The 16,048-nt window shown below is 39.2% G+C and overlaps 1 protein-coding gene across 14 annotated transcripts in view; it reads right to left on the reverse strand.

Moving 5' to 3' along the window:
- The window catches only part of LOC145271243 (ATP-binding cassette sub-family C member 8-like), a 528,909-nt gene that overhangs the window by 105,638 nt on the left and 407,223 nt on the right, over positions 1 to 16,048 (reverse strand). For 6 of the 14 annotated variants that reach the window (XM_080126804.1, XM_080126800.1, XM_080126801.1 and 3 more), the window contains one exon: positions 5,751 to 5,771. The exons of the other annotated variants lie outside the window; for them this stretch is intronic. In XM_080126804.1, coding sequence (XP_079982930.1) covers positions 5,751 to 5,771 — 21 coding nt within the window. The remainder of the gene's footprint in view (positions 1 to 5,750; positions 5,772 to 16,048) is intronic. 14 annotated transcript variants of the gene reach the window in all.

Below are 16,048 nucleotides of genomic sequence, written 5' to 3' on the forward strand. Positions count from 1 at the left end.
CAAAACAATGAGGTATTACAAAAAGGCTGATTGGGAAGCCATCAGGGAGCTCATCAGAGATGCCCCATGGCAAAATATCTTTACTCTTCCAGCGGAATAGTGTGCAAATGAGACAACTGAATGGTTCAAAACTGCTATTGAAGCACATGTTCCCGCACGGAAATACTATAGCAAGCTCCACTCCCCCCAATGGTTTACTTCTGCTTGTGCAGCTGCCATTTGTCAAAGGCAGCATGCGTTCCGCAGATTCAACCGACATAAGTCCAGCTCAAATAAACAGAAGTTTATAGAAGCTAGAAATAATTGTAAGAGAGTGATAGACACAGCTAAGTCAGACTACTCTGAAACCACCAGAAAGCGCATCGAAGCACAGAAATTAGGAACCCGGGATTTTTGGAAAATCTACAACAGCGTAGTTAATAATGGACAGTCAATTATTCCCCCACTAACAAACAATCATGAGGTTGCTTGCACGGCAACTGACAAGGCTAATCTGCTTGCCAGTCGGTTTGCCTCAAACTCCACACTGAACTCGGTACACCACTCACTCCCTGATTTTCCTCTGCGAACAGACGCCACACTTGACGACTTGAAAATCACCCCTTCTCAGGTACATGCTATCATAAAAAACCAAGACACCTCAAAAGCATGTGGACCAGATCTCATCCCGGCTGTGCTATTAAAAAAATGCTCTGCCGAGGTTGCTCCAGTTCTGTCCAAACTTTACAATAAATGCCTTAACGCATCTTGTTTTCCCGACTGCTGGAAAACCGCCTCTGTGGTACCAGTCTTCAAGAATTCTGGTGAAAGAACTGACCCACTAAATTATCGCCCCATTAGCCTCCTCCCGCTTTTCGCCAAAATATTTGAGTCCTTAGTTAATAAAGCCCTAGTCCAGCACCTAACAGCTGCTAAACTCTTGACTGACAAACAATATGGATTCAGGCAAGCCCGTTCAACAGCAGATATCTTAACTGTAGTTTCTGAACGTATATACCGTTCATTGGATAAAACAGGGGAGGGTAGAGCGGTGGCCCTTGATATATCTAAGGCTTTTGACAGGGTATGGCACGATGGTCTTCTAAGGAAAATTAGATCATATGGAATCACTGGAAGAATTCATAACGTAATTAAATCCTTCTTAAGTAATAGAAAAATCAAAGTTGTCCTCGACGGACGTACATCCAAACAATATGACATAAATGCGGGAGTGCCTCAGGGGTCTATCCTTGGACCTCTATTGTTCCTGATATTCATAAACGACCTCCCTGATAATATTGTTTCGGAGATGGGTATATTTGCCGATGACACCACTCTCTATAACAGATATGAGGGGAAAACAAATGAACACATATCCAAGAAAATGGCAGAAACACTAGAGGATGACCTCCAATCCGTAGTGGAATGGGGACAAAAATGGTTGGTCTCATTCAATGCTGCTAAGACTAAGCTTGTTTCCTTCAATAACTACAAGAAACCTTCTCTACCACCAATAGCAATGGCCAAGAACACATTGCCTGAAAGTACTTCTTTTAAACTCCTCGGCCTAACGTTTACAGGGAATATGAACTGGAATAGATACATTGAGAGCATTGCCAAGGCTGCTGCAAGGAAGGTTGGCTCCCTCTACCGTGCTAGAAAACTACTTATGCCTGCCAGTATCCTATACCTCTATAAGGCAACCATTCGCCCATGTATGGAGTACTGTTGTCACATCTGGGCTGGTGCATCTGCTGCTTGTCTCTCGCTCCTGGACAGGGTTCAAAAAAGAGTCGCAAACCTGATAGGTCCTGAACTGTCATCTGGGCTTCAACCTCTGTCCCATCGACGAGATGTTGCATCCCTCTGCCTGTTCTACAAATACTTTAATCGTGAATGCTCTGACGAACTGCAAACACTTGTACCTCCCCGACGTAACTACCCCCGACAAACCCGACAAGCTACTAAGTCTCATCCCTTTACAGTGGAGATCCCTAGGTGCAAGAAAGCCTTTTACTCCAATAGTTTCTTCCCCAGAACTGCGGGTCTTTGGAACTCCCTTCCGGGATTCTGCTTTCCCAACTGCAATGATATGCAGAAGTTCAAGTGTAATGTTAACAAACATCTTTCTACTCTTCTCCCTTCATAATGACCCCGCTAATTAATTCCCTAATAGTAGCCCCCTGCTTCAAAGTGGCACTGTGCCTTGTTTGGGGTGAAAATTGAATAAAAAAAAAAAATAAAAATAATAGTAATAATAATAATGATAATACTACTACTACTATTAATAATAATAATACTGATAATAATAATGAAAATAATAATACTAATAATTATAATGATAGTAATACTACTACTAATACTACTACTACTAATAATAATGATGATAACAACAACAATAATAATAATGATAATATTAATACTACTACTACTAATAATAATAATGATAATAATAATATTAATATTACTACTAATAATACTATTACTACTACTACTACTAATAATAATAATAATGATAATAATAATAATGATAATAATAATAATAATAATAATAATAATAATAATAATAACACGTCTTTTAATCGTTTTTTGATTGGCAGAAACAAAAATATATCTAAAAAATATCGGAAAAATTCGAGTAAGGTAAAGGGGAGATAATCCAAACTTTAAAATGTTTTTATTGAATGACGTAAATGCAGCACCGGCCCACAAGTCCAAAAAGACCCAGGTTTCGCTTCAGAAAGAGTACTATGACATTGTAACCTTCTCTCATTGGACCCCTTCCTCCCCTGACCTAATCCACTAGACTATTTCGTTTAGTCATACGTAGAGAACATCACCAATATGACCTCCCACAACACCAAAACCAGCCTGATTGCCGCAATCCGCCAAGTATTCGCCAAGCTCCCGCCAGTGCTTGTGGAAAAGGCATGCTCCGAATTCTGGACCTGTATTGAGGCATTGCTTGAGGCTGAAGGTGGCTACATTGAATAGATGTCAGCTATACTACATAATCAAGTTATCTGAATTGATTTTTTCAATAAAAGTTAAAAAATAAAACTGTAGCGTTGTTTTCTTTAGGGGGGACAATTTTATCGTTCTACACTTTATGGTGAGAAATTTGTCGTCTTGCTTACATGGAACCTGACAGCCGCCAACATCTGGTTGATCTAAGTGTCACATGGCGTTCGTTGTTCCCATCATGCATCGTTCTATGAAACCTTTCAACTTCTCCATTACAAAACAGATACATCGAGAGCATTGCCAAGGCTGCTGCGAAGAAGGTGGGCTCTCTCTACCATGTTAGAAAGCTACTTACGTTTCTTGTTCTACCTTGTATTAAGCATAACTGCTGCTTATAACGATATGAAAACTTTTCTCCACACTCCACGCTCTGATCCCCGTTTGCCATCAATCGAAATGAGTGGCCCTTGTCTTGGGGAAGCTCCATGTTTTGACAAGCTTCTGGGTTTAACCTTTACTCCTGATTTGAAATGGAACACGTACATAAAATCTGTTGCCAAGGCTGCTGGAAAAATGGTGGGATCTTTCTATCGCTCCAGTAGATATCTCACTGCTGATGCAATTCTTTACCTATATAAAAGCCAAGTACATCAAAGGATGGAGTACTATTGCCACATCTGGGCAGGAGTTGCTTGAAGCAGCTTATCCTGCCTTGACAGAATTCAAAATAGACTTTGTAGCCTAACGGAAGATGTTCTTTTCTCTTCCCTTCAACCTGTTTCCCACAGAAGAGACGTTGCAAGCTTGTCTCTGCACTATCGTTATTTTCATGGGAAGTGCTCGTCTGAGCTTCAAACTATAGTCCCCCCCAGCCTGATTTTCACAAAAAAACACTCGTCTAGCTGAAACCACTATTGTTACAAGAAAAAGAGCCCTTTTCTTGTAAGTAAGAAAAACATTAGATAGACTGAGATTCGAACCTTGTAAGCAAGGTTCAGAAATAGATTCAGAAAGGATTTCGCATTGTTCAGTTTCACATGAAATAGTTTAGAAATGTTTGTTGGAAAAGGAATTTTGATTGTTCAATTCTTTTTATAAAAACTGAATTAAAATAAGGTCAGAGAAAATAACGAACAATAGCAAATTAAAAACATATTGAAAAATAAGTTAGGTCGAAAAATAGGTTAGTAAGAATTCTTTGTCTGCAGAAATGGTTTGGACATTCTATAGTTACGGGAAATTTAACTGTAGTGCAAGTTTTGATATTCATTTGTTTTCGTTTATCTCTCCATAACCATCATTATTGAATTCTTCATACACATATGTTACTAGAAAAGAGCCTTTTTATTTGTAGGTAAGAAAAACATTAGATAAGTAGAAAAAAATGAGATTAGGATAGACCGAGATTCGAACCTTGTAAACAAGGTTCAGAAATAGATTCAGAAAGGAATTCGCATTGTTAAGTTTCACATGAAATAGTTTAGATATGTTGTTTGAAAAGGAATTTTAATTGTTCAATTCTTTTTATGAAAACTGAATTAAAATAAGGTCAGTGAGAAGAACGAACAATAGCAAATTAAAAACATATCGAAAAATAGGTTTGTCTGCAGAAACGGTTTGGACATGTGCGAACCACGCATGTTTAGGCAACATGAGTTTCCACGTGTGCGTGGCACGTTTTGAAGCCATACATGACGTCATAGCAGAAAATGAATTCTCAATATAGTTTGCTAGTTTTAATGAGATTAGGGAGACAGAGAGTGATGGAATCCAGAGTCGAGTCCGGATCGAATCAGAGGAAGGTCCCCCTTTAGAAGCGAAGGTCAAAAGGAATAAAAGAACATCTCATATTTTTGTAACTGCCATCTTCGTGTCGCCTTTCTACCAAATTGAAGTGAAATCATTTATATGAACATTGTTCCCGCTCATCTTTATAATGAACTTTGTGTATAACTCATCTGAGTAATGTGTCCCCCTCTCCATCATAAGTAATGAGTTTTCCCCTCCTGTATTAAAAGAACTGATCACCCTCTCTCCGTCGTTATGTTAAGAATCTACAGAACTGTATAAATGTCTTCTCTCATTATCTTAAAAAAAAAACCCAACTACACAACACTATCAATAATTTCCCTCACTCTTTATCTGTGCCTAAACCTAAATGTAGATTCCATGAGCAAAGCTTCTTTCTTAGAACTGCATGCGTGTGGAACTCTGTTCAATTTTCCTGTTTTCCAACTATGGTTGTCTTCAAGTCCAATGTGAACAAGTTCTTGAAGAGCTGTTCAGCTTAAGTAATTCAATTTACCAAATTTTCACTACTAACAATTACTACAATATTGTCCCATTGACTACTGTACACTCCGTAACCCTTATCCTCGAGTGGCCCCCATGCCTTAAGTAACTTCTTTGCAGCACACCACTAATCATTATACGGCACACTAATGTGCCACGGCAATGTGGCTGGGAACAACTGGGAACATCATGTGCCAAGTAATGAGTCTGCAATGAGCACAACCACCGTGATCTTGACCTTTTCCGTGACCTTGAACTTTGATACAGATATTAATTACTAGATCAAAGGAAAATGTTAATTTTCTAAGACGCCCCTATCATATAAAAGAACTAAAATAAAACAAAGCATAAATAATAACGGCCTTGAAGCTGCAATTGAATTAAAAAAAAATAAAACTTTAAAAACATCAATTCAATCACTTTTTTTTTTTTGCTAAGCAATTTGGTAACAGCCACTGCGCAACATTAAAAAAAGAAAACGAATTTTTTTTTAGATAAAAACATAAAAATTATACCTTTTCGCTATATTTTGAAATCTGAAAAACAGAAATTTTTTACTTTATTGGGAACCACACAAAAGAGCAGAACAAAAAAAGAAAAGGGTCAAAATATTACACTGGTCTAGCCACAATGAAGAGCCGTGATACGGCGAAATAGCTGTCCGTCCATGGATGACAGAATTTGCTACTCACTAATTATAAAGGAATCAATGGTTTCCAGTAAGCGTAAAGCATAGCTGTTCATAAAAGAATCGAGCTCTCTAGGCAATTGATAATGTAAAGAAATATAAAAACAATTTCCCTTATTTAGATTAGTTGGTATCATTCTTTAATTTTATTTGGATTCCTCAGGCTTCCATTCTAATCTTAAGTATCATTTTCATAAAGTTTCGGTCGATGTAACCTCCGACCTTCCTCAGGTGTATTTTGTCAAATTCAGAAATGTTTCTGTCCAACTCGAGAATTTGGATGGAATTTCAAACAGAACCCTTTATTTACATCACGGCGTTAGCATGCTCTCGTTCTGTCAGCCATGATTAAATAGACGCCCTAAATAATTCACAATTGTATTTTTCAGTCGCCCATACTGACAATCATATACGGCACGTTGACACACTGGTTCTCACCAGATCACCGAAGTTAAGCAACGTTGAGCCTGGCCAGTACCAGATGGGTGACCATTTAGAAAGGCAAGGCGCTGTATGTACCGCGAGGTAAAATACCAGGTTGAGAAACTGGCGCGGTCTATCTTTCTCTTGAGGTTAGATGGGACTCTCTTAAGCCGTGATAGGCATCCCATCTAGTGATGGCATCCCGATAAAAAATACCTTTGATAGCCCTGGCGAAGCATCAAGTATTAAGCTACAGACGAGATTTGAATTACGCTACAAACTCGTTTAGTGAGTTCAGTCTCAGCTATCGCCACGCTGAACTGGACTGGACACTGAGAATTCAGTGATATTCTCCTGAAGGTTGAAGGTTCAATTCTCCATGTAGGCGACCGAAAAATACAATTGCAAATTACTTAGGACCTCTATCACAAAGCTTCTTTCTTAGAACTGCACGCCTGTGGAACTCTGTTCCACTTGCCTGTTTCCCTCCAGACTTCAACCTGGATGTCTTCAAGTCCAACACAAACAAATTCCTGATGAACCGCCCCCCCCAAGTAATGACACCTTACCAATTCTCCAATACTATTGCTACACTATCCCATTGATTACTGTACACACAATAACCCTTATCCCTGAGTGGCCATTGGGCCTTGATAAGTGGTGAACTCAATGTAAAAAAAAAAAATCCAGTCATGGCTGATGGAACGAGAACATGCTATCATTGTGGAGTAAATAAAGGTGTTCGAAAATATACTCCTGAAGAATGTCAGAGGATTGAACCTCCAACCGTCAGGAGAATATCACTTTTTACAATTGATTTTTCCAAGTAGTCTAACCATTGTGCCGTGCCACGAGTCCTTGCGAGTTCAACAGAAACATTGCTGAGTTCGACACAATACACCTGAAGAAGGTCGAAGGATACATCGACCGAAATGTTGTAAAAATCACACTCAAGATGAGAACAGTAGTCTGAAGAATCAAAATAATGCAAATAACCAATCCTCATGTCAAAAATTCAGAAACGTTTGGTTTGGTTTCATAGAAATGGGTTTCATTCTATATTAATAACTTTATTTGTTATCTTCGTCAGAAGCTTTAGTACAAGAAAGAAACGGGTTAGTAGGTTGAAGTGTTCTTGTGTGAAAATAGAATTAATATCATGCCGGCTGGTTGCATATCTTTGCTCTGTTTCTGTTAGTGCTTTAGAGTCAAATACATTTGGTTTTCCTTCTTGCAGGAGTACTGTGCCTAAACCTTTGTTTAATGCATCCACTGTAGAAATTTTATTTTTATTTTTCTTTATTTACCTCCCCTTCCTTTCCCCCCACTAATTGGTGTATTTTCTTCTTCTCTTTCTCCCCTTCTTTTCTCCCCCTCTCTCGGTGAATCTGGTGCTACTACTTCTGGCTGTGTCTCACGATATTCAATAAAAGGAAGAAGAAAAAAAAACACAACAGACTGGCAGAAGAAAAGGAAGTCACCAGAGCGGTGTTAGGCTTTTTGAAAACACCAGAGCGGTGTTAGGCTTTTTGAAAACACCAGAGCGGTGTTAGGCTTTTTGAAAACACCAGAGCGGTGTTAGGCTTTTTGAAAACACCAGAGCGGTGTTAGGCTTTTTGAAAACACCAGAGCGGTGTTAGGCTTTTGAAAACACCAGAGCGGTGTTAGGCTTTTTGAAAACACCAGAGCGGTGTTAGGCTTTTGAAAACACCAGAGCGGTGTTAGGCTTTCGAAAACACCAGAGCGGTGTTAGGCTTTCAAAAACACCAGAGCAGTGTTAGGCTTTCGAAAACACCAAAGCAGTGTTGCGACCTTGGAATTACGACACAGTAGTTTTGCGGCCTCTGCTTTACACCAGAACGGTGTTGGGACCTTCGAACGAAAACACCAGAGCGGTGTTGCGACTTTGGAATTACGACAGTAGTTTTGCAGCCTCTGCTTTAAATCAGAGCAGTGTTGCGACCTTCGAACTAAAGCACCCGAGTGGTTTTGCAAACTTTGATATACCAAAAGAAAAAAAAGCAAGTAAAAAGTATATTTGTTATAAGTGTTCTTTATGAACCGCCAGAGGGACTGATTTGGCAGCCGAACTATACATTTCCTTCCGTTCCTGTTTTTCTTTCTGATAAAATTTATACCAGTTTACCTTGGCCCTTTTTATTATGTGATTAAATTTCTTTAGAACACTTAGTCTCGTGCAACGGGATAAAATTTATTAAACGTGACGATAAAATTCCCGTTACCACTTGCGTCTTTGGATGGATCAAAGTATGTGAGGGACGTTTCCTGGTAAATCAAGTCCTTAATTTTTTGCAGTGTTTCCTGGTGACTGGCACTCGACTGATATTCAGATTTTCATGGGTGCAATCAAATCAGAGAGGTGCGACATAAAATGCACATAAAATGCACGAAGTAGATGATAATTCATTTGCAACTCTGATGTTTCTAGGGCTGGGTAGTTGTATAGAAATGAGAGACAACGTTACCTTTGTTAGCAGCGTTTGTAGAAGAGAGAGACGGGTTAGTTGAAGATAAGAAAGAGAAAGGGGAAATTGGAAGAAGGAAAAGGGGGGAAGATGGGTGGTTGTTTTTGTTTTTGGTTTTGCAGAACCTAATTAAGTTTTGCAAAAAGGAAGTAGAAAAACAAAAAAAGCAATCAATGTTAGGTGCATTTCGTCTCAGGAAGCCAATATCTTCAGACAGCCTGATCTGGTAGCACCAGGTAGAAACTTAAAAGCAATCTCACTTATATGTTCTATATCAATAAATAAACTTCATTTGTTATCTTTGTTAGTAGAGTGTACAAGAAGCGAGAAACGGGTTGGTAGGTTGAAGTGTTCTTGTGTGAAGATAAAATTAATATCATGCCGGCTTGTTGAAGAAAAGGACAGTTCAGTTCCATTCACACGTGATTATAGCTAGTAGCCGTCGGTACGAAGGAAGCCGGTTAAAAGAGAAAGAAAGGGCAAAGACTTCAGTGTTTTTACGTTTATAGGAGTGTGTGTCCGATAGTAGAGACAGGGCTAGTGTCTCGTGATAAGAAAGAGTAGGTGTGTGTGTTGGTGTGTGTGTGTGTGTGTGTGTGTGTGTGTGTGTGTGAGACGGGTTAGTAGGTTGAAGCGGGGAGATAAGAAAGAGAAATGGGAAATGGGAAGAAGGAAAAAGGGGGAAAAGGTGGGTTGTTGTTTTTGGTTTTGGAGAACATGATTAAGTTTTGCAAAAGAAAGTAGAAAAACAAAAAAAGCATCAATGTTAGGTGTATTCTCGTCTCAGAAAGCCAATATCTTCAGACAGCCTGATCTGGTAGCACCAGGTAGAAACTTAAAAGTAATCTCGCTATTCGATTTATGTGTTCTATATTAATAAAAAAAATTTTATTTGTTATCTTTTTTAGTAGAGTGTACAAGAAGAGAGAAGTTCTTGTGTAAAAATAGAATTAATATCATGCCAGCTTGTTGAAGGAAGGAATATTTCAGTTCCGTTTACACGTGTTTATAGCTAGTAGCCGTCGGGATAAAGGAAGCCAGTTAAAAGAGAAAGAGAGGACAAAGAGTTCAGTGTGTTTACGTTTGTAGGAGTGTGTGTCGATGGTAGAGACAGGGCAGAGGGTTAGTGTCTCGTGATAAGAAAGAGTAGGTGTGTGTGTGTGTGTGTGTGTGTGTGTGTTGGTGTGTTGATGTGTGTGTGTGTGTTGGTGTGTGTATGTGTTGGTGTGCGTGTGTGTGTGTGTTATTGTGTGTGTATGTGTTGGTGTGTGTGTGTGTTCGTGTGTGTTGATGTGTGTGAGTGCGTTGGTGTGTGTGTGTGTTGGTGTGTGTGTGTTATTGTGTATGTGTGTGTTATTGTGTATGTATGTGTTGGTGTGTGTGTTGGTGCGTGTGTGTTATTGTGTGTGTGTGTTGGTGTGTGTGTGTGGGTGTGTGTGTTGATGTGTGTATTGGTGTGTGTGTGTGTGTGTGTGTGTGTTGGTGTGTGTTGGTATGTGTGTGTGTGTGTTGATGTGTGTGTGTGTGTGTTAGTGCGTGTGTTGGTGTTGATGTTATTGTTGGTGTGTGTTGGAGTGTGTGTGTTGGTGTGTTTTATTGTTGGTGTGTGTGTGTGTTATTGTGTGTGTGTCCAATAGTAGAGACAGAGCAAAGGGTTAGTGTCTTGCGATAAGAAAGAGTATACGTGTGTATGTGTTGGTGTGTGTCTGTGTGTGATCTTTAGCATGACAATGAAGTAAATGGTAGAAGAAAGTCATTGGTAGCCCCCCCCCACCCCGGGTGATGTTGTAACGCTTCTTCACTATTGGGACGAAATTTCGGAAATCGTAATACTGAATTTCACATGAAATCAATGTTATCTACGTATTCCTCGTATTTTTTTAGATGATTTTATCCAAAAATTACGAAAAATAGATGAGGTAGAAAATTATTTATTAAAGAAAAAGAAAAATAGAATTTGATTAAAACGATGGCATTTCTATCAACTCCTGTTCTTCGAAAGAGAAATGACATCTAGCGACCATTATGTGAACTTCAAAGTGTTTACGAGAATGCAAAAATATATAATAACGAAACAAGCACAAAAAAATATGAAAGTCGAAACATTTATTGAATTAAAAAAAATGTATCAAAATATAATTTTAATGTATTAATATAATTTCTCGATAACTACTTATTTCTGTAAAATTTCAATGCGATTTTCGTATTCAGCATAGTCGAAAACCTACATTGGTCGTAATTTAAAAGAAAATTGTGGAGGTGGAGCACTGAGAAAGAGGGCTAAAGGTTCGATATTTCGTCTTTAGTCTTAGTCTTAAGACTAAAATTTCGCAGTAGCTTCATAAATATAATTTCTTACCATTTTTAGTAAAACAGAATTACCTCTCTTAGAACAATCGGAAGAAATCCTTCTAGACTGCGGCAACTTTATTCCCATTCGGAGTGTTCCTTTTCACCCCCTCCCCATATTAAAAATTGACTGTGCGTAGCTCTTCCGTCGTGGGAGGCATATGTTTCGCCGTATTCCGACTCTTTATTTTGGCTACACTTGTTGAGTGTTTCGCCCTGAGATTTGAAACCCGACTGACAACATTCCACGTGAGTATGAAAATCTTTGTCCTTATGCTCCTTGCCTTCATTCATTAGCAAAGCATCGTATATCTGCATGCATTTCACCTCGTTGTCCCCCCACCTGTCCCCACATGACGTGTTTACGTTTCTTTGAAATTGGAGTTATTGCATTTCCTTTCGCTGTCCAATGTGTGCGTTTAGATATGTGTAATCTCATTTGATTCTGGAGCGTAATTAGAAAGAAAACATTTCAATTTTAGTGTCCCAGTTTTTATCTTGAGATGCTATCGGTATAGGACACGTAACCCCTTATGTTCATTTCCCCCCTGCCTCCAACCGATGCCCTGTTTTAGTGTCATGACTCCATGCAAACTACTCTTATTAGTTTTGATCCGAAAATAACGTTTCTGGACAATTTTAAAGTAGCTTCATAAATATAGAGGAAACCGATCCCAGGCAAGCTGCCTCTTATAGGATGGAACGATGGCGAGACTATAACAGCAGGAATAAAAATGAAGCCCTACCAGACCCAAAAGAAACACTCCCCCAGGGTTCAAACCTTGGTAGAAAAAACTGGGTGACTCTAAATAGAGCCAGAGCGAAAGTAGGCAAAACAAAAGACAATCTCCACAAGTGGGGCCTAGACACCTGACCTTTATGTCCATGTGGAGAGGTACAAATGATGCACCACCTTTGGACCCTCATTGCTCGAACCAAGACCTTAAGGAGGCAAACAGCACCGCCATGCGATGGGTTAATTTCTATTGCGATTTTTATTGCGATAAGATATGATTTCATCTTTTATATACTTAGTCATGTGATAGAGAGCTGGCTTGTGATTGGACAAGCCAGGAGGAAATGGATTTCAAATCTCGTCGAGAGAAGTAGCTCCTGCCTGTGATGTAACAGGTGTCGACTGCTATAATTTTCTTTACTTGGTAGTTTGATATTGATATACTTTAACGAGTGATGCCAACTATTCATATATAAAAATCGTATTTATTTGAGCACCGAATAATGTTATATTATTTTTTAATTAGTGTTGGAATGATTAATCGGAATCAGGAATTGGACAAAATCAGAACTTTTATCAGAATCGTGATTCAATGCCAAAAACGATTCTTTTAACTTTATTTTAAACTTAATTTTCCATAGTTAGTCCTAACTTAGGATCTCTATCCAGTCATGGCTGATGGAACAAGAACATGCTAACCCCGTGAAGTAAATAAATTCATGTGTTCAACAGAAACATTCTCGTTTTTCAATCCTTAGTGTAGTCGACTGAATAAAATAAATTCTTCTCAGATAAGAGAAAAATTGACCCATGGCACAGTGGTTAGAGTACTTAGTAAAAATTGTAAAAGTGATATTCTCCTGAAGGTTGAAGGTTCAATCCTCAGTGTAGTCGAAAAAAATACAATTGCAAATTACTTATTATATTCCTTTCCATAAATTTGAGGAACTCCTTGAAATCTTTTGAACTAGAACTGTGACCGGAGTCTCCAAGCTGCTCCCTCTCTTTGTTCCTGGATAGTTGTTGGCACTGATCATGGCTGACAGAACGAGAATATGCTAATATGATTGTCTTATTACATATAGTTGTACGAATTCGTGATCTCTAAATGAATGCTTTTTTTACTGTCCACCAATTTTTGGCTCACCCTTTTTTTCTTTTTTTTTTAATTACATTTTCACCCCAAACAAGGCACATTGCCACTTTGGTGTAGGGGGCTACTATCAGGGGCAGTATGTAGAATTTGGGCAGCAAGATGTCGGTTCACATTGCACTTGAACTTCTGCACGTCAGTACAGTTAGGGAAGCAGGGACCTGGAATGGAATTCCAGAGTCTAGCGGTTCTGGGGAAGAAACTACTGGAGTAGAATGATCTTTTACATCTAGGGATCTCTACAGTGTGGGGGTGGGATTTAGCTACCTGTCGGGTCTATCGAGGGTGTTCACGTCGTGGGGGCACAAGTGCTTGCAGTTCGTCAGAGCATTCACCATTAAAATACTTGTAGAACAGGCAGAGGGATGCAACGTTTCGTCGATGGGACAGAGGCTGAAGCTTAGATGCCACTTCAGGGCCTATCAGATTGGCGACTCTCTTTTGAACCTTGTCAAGGAGCGAGAGACTAGTAGCCGATGCACCAGCCCAAATTTGACAGCAATACTCCATACATGGGCGAATGGTTGCCTTATAGAGGCACAGGATACTTTCGGGTGTTAGTAGTTTTCTAGCACGGTAGAGAGAGCCCACCTTCCTTGCAGCGGCCCTGGCAATGCCCTCGGTGTAATAAAGAGTCTTTGACCATTGCTATTGGTGGTAGAGAAAGTTTCTTGTAATTATTGAATGAAACTAGTTTAGTCTTGGCGGCATTGAACGTGACCATCCATTTTTGTCCCCATTCCATTACAGATTGGAGGTCATCCTCTAGTGTTTCTGCCATTTCTTTAGATATGTGTTCATTTGTTTTCCTGTCGTGCCTGTTATAGAGTGTGGTGTCATGTGTGGTGTATAAATTGCAAATATATACCCATCTTCATGAAGTAAATGAAGGGTTCCGGACAAAATTGTGTCCAGATTCCTGAGTCCGATAGAAACATTCTTGAGTTCGACAAGACACACCTGAAGAAGGTCAGAGATCACATCAACCGAAATATTGTAAAAATCAGCCTCTGAATAACTAATCCTTACTGCAAAAATTTAGAAACATTATAATTTCCCTTACTTGGTAGTTCGTTACTGATATACTTTAAAGAATGGTACCAACTATTCATATATAAAAATCGTGTTTATTTGAGCACCGAATAATATTATATTATCTTTTAATTAGTGTTGGAACGATTAATCGGAATCAGAAATTGGACAAAAAATCAGAATTTTTAAGGGCATCAGAATCGGGATTCGATGCCAAAAACGATTTAAACTTAATTTTCCATGGTTAGTCCTAATGATGAAACGATATCTATTGATTTCAAATGAAAACTATGAACTCCCATACGCATGCACAATTCCGGCTGTACTTTATGTTGTGGTACTATTTCCTTGTGCCACTGTTTCTAACACACTCTGCAGCATGGACGGGTGGTAAATTGTCCATGAGCGTAGAGATACAAAGAAATCCCTTCCCATAATCCCCTTGCTATCTTTCTGTCTCTTCCCTGCACGACCACCATGATGTGAGGACGCATATTTTGTCTCTCCGTAAATGAGGGGGGGGCACCCCCTCCCTCAACACTAGTTAGGGTAGTTTAATCAGCTTCGAAAAGCCTATTATCCAGTTTTAATTGTAAAAATTAATTGTAATATGTATTGTTATATATATTTTGTAAAATAAAATAGTTAGTTATACCTTATGTATATTGCAATTGTGTCGCGTGTCGTTTTTTTCTTGTGTCTGCCATGAATGCCTTCATAAATGTCTGAAGTCGAAAGGCGGCCCTGAGGACAAAGAGATGAAGATTCCCACCAGAATGCCACCAGGGTGAAGAGATCATCTTGAGAAAAGAAAGGAGCCACACCCAGATCCAACATCTCAGGTATGATTTTCTTCTTGCTACACAGACCCTAATGACTGGCCCATCTTCATATCTTCATGAGACCGCTTTAAGACATTTACTATAACACGTCTGTCGGTCACACCTCAGTGACTGGCTGATAGTGGTATAATGTGTCAGGGAGAGTTCTTATATAGGTGTTGTATCAGAATACGTCTGATAAGGATCGAAAATCGATAATTGATAAAATCCAATTAAATATTGACGAAAGTTGACACCCTCATACCGCCTAACATCACAAATGCATTCGAATAGTTTTATCATCTCACAAGAAGAAGGGACTGGTGTATAAAATCAACAGCAGGTTATTTTTATAAGACAGGGGTGCGTTCGAAATGAATGTTTAAGTTTAGAGCACAACTAAACCATGATACTTGACTAAGTTATTATAAAGAAATGACAAAACACTAGAGGATGACCTCCAATCTGTAATGGAATGGGGACATAAATGGATGGTCATATTCAATGCTGCCAAGACTAAACTGGTTTCCTTCAATAATTACAAGAAACCTTCTCTTCCATCAATAGCAATGGCCAGTGACTCCCTGTCTGAGAGTACATCTTTCAAAGTGCTTGGCCTAACGTTCACAGGAAACATGAGTTGGAACAATTATATTGAAAACATTGCCAGGGCTGCTGCGAAAAAGGTAGGCTCTCTCTCTACCGTGCTAGAAAACTACTGACACCTGAAAGTATCCTGTACCTCTATAAGGCAATCATTTGCCCATGTATGGATTATTGTTGTCACATTTGGGCTGGTGCATCTGCTGCTAGTCTCTCGCTCCTAGGCAAGGTTAAAAAAAGAGTCGCCAATTTGATAGGCCCTGAACTGGCATCTTAGCTTCAGCCTCTGTCCCATCGACGAAACGTTGCATCCCTCTGCTTGTTCTACAAGTATTTTAATGGTGAATGCTCTGACGAACTACAATCACTTGTGCCCCCATGACGTAGACACCCTCGACAAACCCGACAGGTAGCTAAATCCCACCCCCACATAGTAGAGATCCCTAAATGTAAAATAAAAGATCTTTCTACTCCAGTAGTTTCTTCCCCAGAACCGCTAGACTCTGGAATTCCATTCCAGGT

This window comes from Euprymna scolopes, chromosome 46 (genome assembly GCF_053919585.1).
Source record: "Euprymna scolopes isolate OS-2025 chromosome 46, ASM5391958v1, whole genome shotgun sequence".
NCBI lineage: Eukaryota > Metazoa > Mollusca > Cephalopoda > Sepiida > Sepiolidae > Euprymna > Euprymna scolopes.